At 37.3% G+C, this 8305-nt stretch overlaps 1 protein-coding gene across 1 annotated transcript; it reads right to left on the reverse strand.

Moving 5' to 3' along the window:
- Positions 1-502: 502 nt before the first annotated feature.
- Positions 503-2014, reverse strand: LOC138338360 (uncharacterized). Its single transcript, XM_069289317.1, has 2 exons — positions 1255-2014; positions 503-1086 (listed from the first exon to the last, which is right to left on the reverse strand). The coding sequence occupies exons 1-2, from the start codon at positions 2012-2014 to the stop codon at positions 503-505; spliced, it is 1344 nt and encodes a 447-aa protein (XP_069145418.1).
- Between the last annotated feature and the right edge of the window lie 6291 nt (positions 2015-8305).

The raw sequence follows: 8305 nt of genomic DNA on the forward strand, positions 1-8305 counted from the left end.
AACTGATGTTGTCTAAGTACATGCAAGGTTAGTCTCGAATTCCGTTCATGCTTTTTCTTGGTCTTAGAGTAGATGGGAATGTCATCAATAAAAACTATGACGAAAGAGTCAAGCTATTCATGGAAGACTCTACTCATGAGATCCATAAATGCACCAAGTGCATTAGTGAGTCAAATGGCATAACTAGAAACTTGTAATGACTATAACGTGTACGAAAGGTTGTCTTAGGAATATATTCATCCATAACCCTAAGCTGATGGTACCCTGAATGAAGATCAATCTTCAAGAAGAAACTAGACCACTGGAGTTGGTCAAACAAGTCATCTATTCTGGGAAGTGGATACTTATTCTTGATAGTGACTTTGTTGAGATGCCGATAATCGATACACATTCTAAGGGTTCCATCTTTCTTTTTCACAAACAACACTAGAGCGCCAGAAGGGGATATGCTCGGCTGAATGAAACCCTTATTAGTGAGATCTTTTAACTGCAACTTCAACTCTTAGAGTTCAGCTGGATCGATTCTGTAAGGAGAAATTGAAATTGGTTTAGTATCGGGTTCTAAGTCAATACCAAAGTCAATCTCTCGAGGGGGAGGAACTCCAGAAAAATTATCAGGAAACACATTTGGGAACTCATTTACTACAGCAACTGAGTCTATGGAAGGAATTTCATGATCTAAATCATTAACACTCACAAGGTGACAAAATAATCCCCTGGACATCATTTTATTGGCCTTAAGGTTCGAAATTAAGGGATTAGGATGAATCAAATTGTACCCCTCCCAGACGAGCTCTACTTCATTTGGGAAACAAAATTTCATAACCCTACCACGAAAATCCACATAAGCACAACAACTATGAATCCAGTCCATGCCAAGAATAACATCAAAATTGTTCATTGGTAACTCAACGAATTCTGCACACATAATCTTAAAATGTACGACTATTGGGCAATCCTTGTATACTCTATCAATTCTTACATTATCTCCTAAAGGTGTACCAACCACTATAGAATCATGCAAAACTTCAGGCAATATCTCAAAAGTGAGAGCAAGCAAAGGAGTTACAAAGGAAAGCGTAGACCCTGGATCAAGTAAGGCATAAACAAAAGTTGAGAATACTTGCAGCATACCTGTGACCATATCAGCGGACTTCTCCTACTCCTCCCTTCCCTTCAGAGAGTAGAACTTGTTCCTCTTAGGAGGCTCAGCTGCTGCTGCACCATGTGGATTAGGCTAAGGTTGAGCATTACCTCCAGCGTGACCCCTGTTCTGTGGGCAGTCCTTGACTAAGTGCCCGTTCTTACTGCATCCGAAGCAGGCATTAGTGCCATGTCTGCGATATCCACTATGAGCACGACCACACTTGGCACAGTACTTTCTGGGATGCTGCACATCACCTTTATTGACAATCTTGGGCTCGGGTCTACCTCCTCTAGGTGCTGCAATCCTCTTAAAGTTAGAGTTCCCTGAACTCTGATGCCCCTTTTTAAATCGAGGCTGCTCAAGGACGCCGAAGTTGTTCCCGTTGCCACCATTACTAAGACGTGCCTGATTAGAAGGTTTAGGCCTTCTAACATCACGAATGCCCCTCTTCTTCCGGATATCCTCTACCTGTTGGACATGCACCATCAACCTGGAGAGGTCCATGTTATCATGGAGCATCCCAGCCCGACACTCGTCCTCCAGATCTTTTGTGATTCCTGTGAGGAACCTACTCATCTTATCCTTGATGTTAGATACAAGGGAAGTGGAATACCTGGATAATTTCACAAACTTCAGGGAATACTCCCTGACTGTCATCGATCCCTGTTTAAGGTTGATAAACTCAACCTTGGCCTCCCTCATCTCCCTAGGGAAGAATCTCTCCAGGAAGGTTGTCTTAAATAGCTCCCACATGACCGGAACTCCACCCAAAGCTCGGATATCCTTATACATCTTGCACCAAGAATGTGCGACATCCTTTAGCTGATAGGAAGGCAGCTCAGCCTTCTCAGTATCTGTGGCCCCCATGGCCACCAAGATATTATGTACCTCATCTATAAACTCTTAGGGATCCTCTGAAGTCTTGAACCCTATGAAAATCAGAGGATTTATCCTCGTAAAATCCCATAGTCTATCTTCCATGCTACGTACGGGTGGGTTCTCTCAATGAACATCCTGTCTGTTGGCCTAGGCCGTCATATCTTGGGCCTGCACAGTAATGGCATGAGTAATCGGAGCCATAGCGGTCCGCACCTCCACATCAGTAAACCCAGTTGGATTAACTGGCATGGTCATTCCTTTACCTGGAGCCTGGGGTGGAACTTGGTTACCCTCAGCAGTTGCTCCTCCTCTCCCTTGACCAGCATTCCTCCTTGTTTTCACTTTATGAAAAAATAGATTTGATGTTAGATACGCACATAACACGAAGGAATCAGACATTAGATAGAGCACGATAATAGCAGAAGAAGGGAAATTTTCCTACACATCATTCAGTGTCTAATTCAGGATTGTGATGTACTTCACTACCTTGACTTAGAAACTACTCGATACGGTTGATGTGAACTTATTATACTCATAATTTAACCTATTGCACTGATACCAACTTTGTCATGATCAGAGTCTAGACCCCAGACGAGAGGCGTCGTTGACCTCTCAGAGGTCACAGACAAGCCTACTTACGTCATCGTTAGGTTAATTTTAGCGAAAAATTTGGACTTTTTATTTACTTATTTCATATGAAACATATTCTACTTAACATCATAGGAGTTTACCATCAACCATCTAATATTAAGATCATCAAATGAAAGGAATAGTTCAATATTGCATGAAACGTAAACTTGCCAAAATGACACCAATACAATGTATGAAATAATATGGGAAGGAAATGCTAGTGGAACATACTCCACTAACTCAAACCTATATCTAAGCTAGAATATAATGGGAAAGCATCCTCGAAAGCATGAGGCCCTACCAAGTCCGGATGAATGATCCACCTTCGGATTGCTTCAGCGTCGACCTGTAAGCTCTAACGTCCACCTGTGCCTGCACCTAAAAATGTAGAGTTGTATGGTATAAGTACACACTTTTACTAAGTATGGGTATATGCAAGCACACACCAAGGACATGAATGATTAAGAAGAGATCTATATTAATGGTATGGACTATGGAAAGTCAAGTCAGTGGACTTGCCAAATTCGGATTAGGAAAGTCATGCCCTGAGAGTAACATGCATCATCATACTTATCATTTTGCAAACAACACATAATATATTGCACAGATAATATCACATAGTTCATATCATTCTTTCATATGCCATGAGACCTTGGAATCATGGACTTGACATTAGGACTTTCCAAAATGATGGCTCAGCACATGGGACCTCAACTAGGGGGCATTCTTTAGCTAACACAAAGTCTGCTTTATTCATTCATACGTACTTCATTTTTCATTCTTTAATATACTAGTTCAACTACCATTCATATGTAGGATATAGTTTAAGACTCTCATCGGGTTTGCTGTGCAATGGCAAAGAATAACCTAGTGTCATTACTTAAGTCTAGCTCACCTCTTGATTATCCTATCCTAACACCTTTGGTATCGTTCATTTCATTATGTGCATTCATTGAGGTTGGCCTCATTCTTTCTTTGGACACTTTAACCTTAACCGACATAGATAAAGTGAGCATCATGAAATCCAGTGTCTGCCCCCACACCAAAAAGAGGTGGAATCACCGGTCAGAATTACCTGAACATGCTAGCGTATATAGGGAGTCGAACCCTACTAGATCCCTATATTTGCAGTATAGGTTCAAAGACTAGGAGATATAAGGAGTCCCATACCCGGCATGGCGGACATTCTCATCTCATGAGATTTACGTGAACCTCAACCCTTCCCGAAGGAAGGCATTACCACTCATAGCTAGACTGTCGGTGCTTAGTATAAAGTTCTATTACATTCAACTCATACATCATGGAAGCAGGCTTCTAGAATGAGGACATCATAGATCATTAGATTATTTCTTATCTCATCATTAGTATTAAGTATGAATTAACTTCAATACTTTCATTGGAGTGTTCATAGAGGCTGGTCTCTTCATTAACTTAACGCTTTCAAAAATGAGTACATTTTGGTAACATTTACTTAGACTCATTTGAGATTGCTCTCATCTTTCACATTAGCCTCTTATCATGTTGTCACCATATTCATTATCTTTAGCACATTTGCTCTTCATAATTACTCACCACTTCACGTGAATGTTCATTTCATCGTTTGCCAATGTACTTGGCCTTTTAGTGTGTGTAACACTCTTACTTAACCCTCTGAGGTTTCATTATCTCATCACATAACATCTTAGGTTCACTTACTTTTAAATGTATGCTAGAATTATGAGTCCACACATACAAGCCATGAGGCTTCATTCATAGTTTGTCTAAATCTTTAGAGGCAGCATCTAGTAGACTTATGCATCTTGTAGATATGCATCTTTAGAGGCAGCAACTTGTAGACTTATGCATCTTGTAGACTTATGCATCTTTAGAGGCAGCATCTTCTAGACTTATGAATCTTTGGAGGCAGCATCTTGTAGACTTATGAATCTTTAGAGGCAGCATCTTGTAGACTTATAGATCTTGTAGACTTATGCATCTTGTAGATATGCAAAGATATTGATCTCGATCTTTAGAGGAAGCATTTATTAAATATTTGCTTACGTTTGACTTATGTGTCGATACGTAATTGGACAAGGGAACCCGATTTCGAATCCCTTGAGTAACACTTAAGCTTATAGTAAACTTTATAATTGCATTTTTTAAATTTGGGGGACCCTAGTTCGATGCACATCACTCCCATAGTATTTTCCTTTTTTTTCTCTTCTCATTTTCGTTTTTGAGGCAAGGAGGTTGTGGGATAAATCCCCCACAAGCTCCTTCTTTTTCTTTTAATTTATCTCTTTACTTTCTCACTTATGCAAGAGGTTGTGGGTTCAATCTCCACTGACCTTATTTATTTTTCCTCCTTTATTGTTCTCTTAACTCTCTCATCTATTCAAGAGGTTGTGGGTTCGAATCCCCATAACCTCATCTATTTTAATTTACAGTTTCTTATCAACCATGCAAACCAACATGAGTACTAAGTTATAATTAGATTTGAATTAATAAAAAAAAACAAAAAAACACATTAAGTTTACTAAAGCAGATAAACTAAAATACACTTATTTTTCTCAAACCGAATTCCTTATTTTATGTTCAACTCAAATCTTTTGAGCTTAAGGAACCATATGCAGAACAAAATGAATAGGTGCATGTAGATTAATTGCTCCTTAGGAAAGGCATCAATAATGTCTAGACATTTCAATGTAGAAATGTCATTTGACAAATTGAAAGACGCTTGGATATGAGTTTCTTTTGTAAACAACTATCAGCTTCTCGATAGTCAGTGGACTTTAATGTATGGGGGTCGAACTACTCTAGTCTTTCATATGTATCATGTCAGAATGTAATTATGCACAAAAAATATATTGCTAATTTTTTTTTCAAAAATATTTAAACAAAAATCCACCTGTCTAGAAATACTATCTAAAGAAAATTCAGAATAGATAAAGAAGACAAGTATTGTGTAACATAATTGAATTAATTCTTCAAAAAATAAGTGCAGCAAATTAGAGCATCTGATCTGTGAACAGATCATGCAGATTAAAAGGTTCCATCATCATCAACGACGAGTGTTTAAACTGTCCATACTCCATTAAGATGAGAGAGCAAAGGAGGTAACTAAGATGGAGCATCCCCTGCAGCTGCATAACCGGACAATCCTGTTTGAGCATTTGGTTCTATCCCAGCATCAGAAGTTTGTGCAATCCAAACATCAAATAAAAAATCGATATGATTGTCTTTGTCCATGGGCTGACTGAGTAATGCTTCAAGTTCACTCTCAATTTTAGGGATCGAATGACCTGAACTTCAACTGCTAGCATTAACACGCACAATAGCATATTCGCCTGAGAGCTCTCATCAGACTACTGCTGTCATCTGCTAGTGTCCAACATTGCTTGTGATCCCTCGCAAGCAGGTCCAATCATATCCATAGTGATTGGAACTTCAGAATTATAACCCATTTCCGCATCCACGCCAGTTATATGAAGGACACTTGATTTTTCTCTTGTTGTTTTGTTCCCTTTCTTGTTGGCTTCAATGAGCTTGAAATACTTCTGGGCATGGGAAGTCGCGTGCATTGCGTTCTTGTTATCATCAGTGCCTAGATGTACTTCTCTAGTCACATTTTCCATGTATATTTAAGCCCTTGAGAAATGACCTATAGCAGGAAAGATACAAATATACATTATCATATCAAAAGAAACATTAAAACATAATAATTACAAGACACCCAAAAAAGGCGACCGAGTAAAGCCTCAATATCTGTACCAAGAAACCAACATATGTTCCTCTTTTGCCCTAGGAGTCCCTCTTTGCCATTCAGCATCTTCTTTCATATTTTGTATGGCATTGCATTACATTTCTGGATAATTATTTAATGGAGCGCGTCCAAAGTCAATGTCATTGATATCTTCTAAGAGTATATTATAGTAATCCTTGATCTCATCAACTGTTATTCCAGAAAGTTCTTCTTCCATCTTTGTGAGTAGATTGTTACCATTAAAGTATATTGCTAGGATATTTTGAACGATTTTTTCCTCCTCCCTAGTCTAGGTTGAGTGTCAATATATGTCAAAAGCAACCATAAATAAGTTGTATTCTATCCACATAGATTCCCATAAATACAAAACATTTAAGAAAACATTTTTGTAAACCCTTACATTTAGTAAACAAAAGCAATTGCAACAAGACATGTATTCTTTTAAATAGGCTATGTATACTAAGAGAAGTAATAAGTGACTGGTAAAACGAACAAACATGAAGATAAAAGTGGTATACTACCCACATAGATTCCAAGAGATACGAAACATATAAAAAACCATCTATGTTCTTTACCTTTTCTAATGGACGGAAGGTTTTATAATTACAAAGAAGAAAACTACAAAGAGTGAACCTCGCTTTGATACCATGTAACAATATGACACCTTACCCAAATTCAACGCCACGAACTATCTTTTAGGGTTGAGCTACACCGAGGTGTCATATCTTGATAGTTACTTTTGATCAACTATTTCCATGAAAATTTTCTTGAACTTCTTTCTTATACTTAAAATATCTCTATGACTCATATATTTTTGTGCAACAAAACCAAAAATCAAAAAAAATATAGCACTTCCATATTTCAGAGGAATACTTTTCATTAATATAAAATTTGTTTGACAATGTAATGTATGTATCAAAAATATTTAAGTTGTTAGCATGATTGGACATATTCTAAATATTTGTACATATCTATGTTATAGTTCTAAATATTTGTGTAATGATGATAGGAGATAGCATAGATTCATGTAGCATATTCTCATAGATATTACAATTAGGAATAACATGATTTTATGAATGTAAATCACAATTCTTTCTATTTTATGCAAGAACTCTCATTTAAGCGAACTCATTCAGCAAAATTGGCTTGGTATCACAACCTTTTTTAGTTCTTTGATTCATAGTATCTTCCGGCTGTGGTTTCTTTCATATACATATATATATTGAATGTTTTTGTTCTACTTACTATTTTTTAAACAGTTAGTCCTAAATATCTTGGAATTTCAGGCATCTTGGAATCTTAGTCTTGGTAATTGTGGTTATTTTCTATCGTTACATTTCAATCTTCCTTATCTTGTCAAAAACATGTCGTCATATCAGTTTGAGTTCTTCCATTTTTCTTTCACTGGAAAAAACTACTCTGCCTAGGAATTCCAATTGCAACTATTACTTACCGAGAAATAATTACAGGGACATATAGATGGAAGTGATCCTATTCCGACTAATCCTACAAAGCTTGGTCAAAGGAAGGTTAAAGATTCTCGGATGATGACACTGATTTTTGGGTCAATTGACCCTCTTATTGTTCTTAATTTCAGCCTATACAAGAAAACAAAGGATATATGAGTTTATCTACAAAAGGTTTACAACCAAAACCACAATGCAAGGAACTTTCAGTTAAAGCATGAAATTGCTATGTATTCTCAAGGAAGTCTCTCTCTTCAAGATTATTTCTCTAGATTCAGACTTCATGCGCTGAGCTTACGATATCATTTATACTAAAATACCTTATGAATCTCTCTCCGTCATTTAGGAATTTCATGAACAAAGCAAGTGAGATCAACTTTTGATGAAATTACAATCTTATTTTTAAAGTATTCGCTCCAACTTGATGAAACGTGATCCATC

Source organism: Solanum lycopersicum, chromosome 9 (assembly GCF_036512215.1).
Source record: "Solanum lycopersicum chromosome 9, SLM_r2.1".
NCBI classification, from domain to species: Eukaryota; Viridiplantae; Streptophyta; class Magnoliopsida; order Solanales; family Solanaceae; genus Solanum; species Solanum lycopersicum.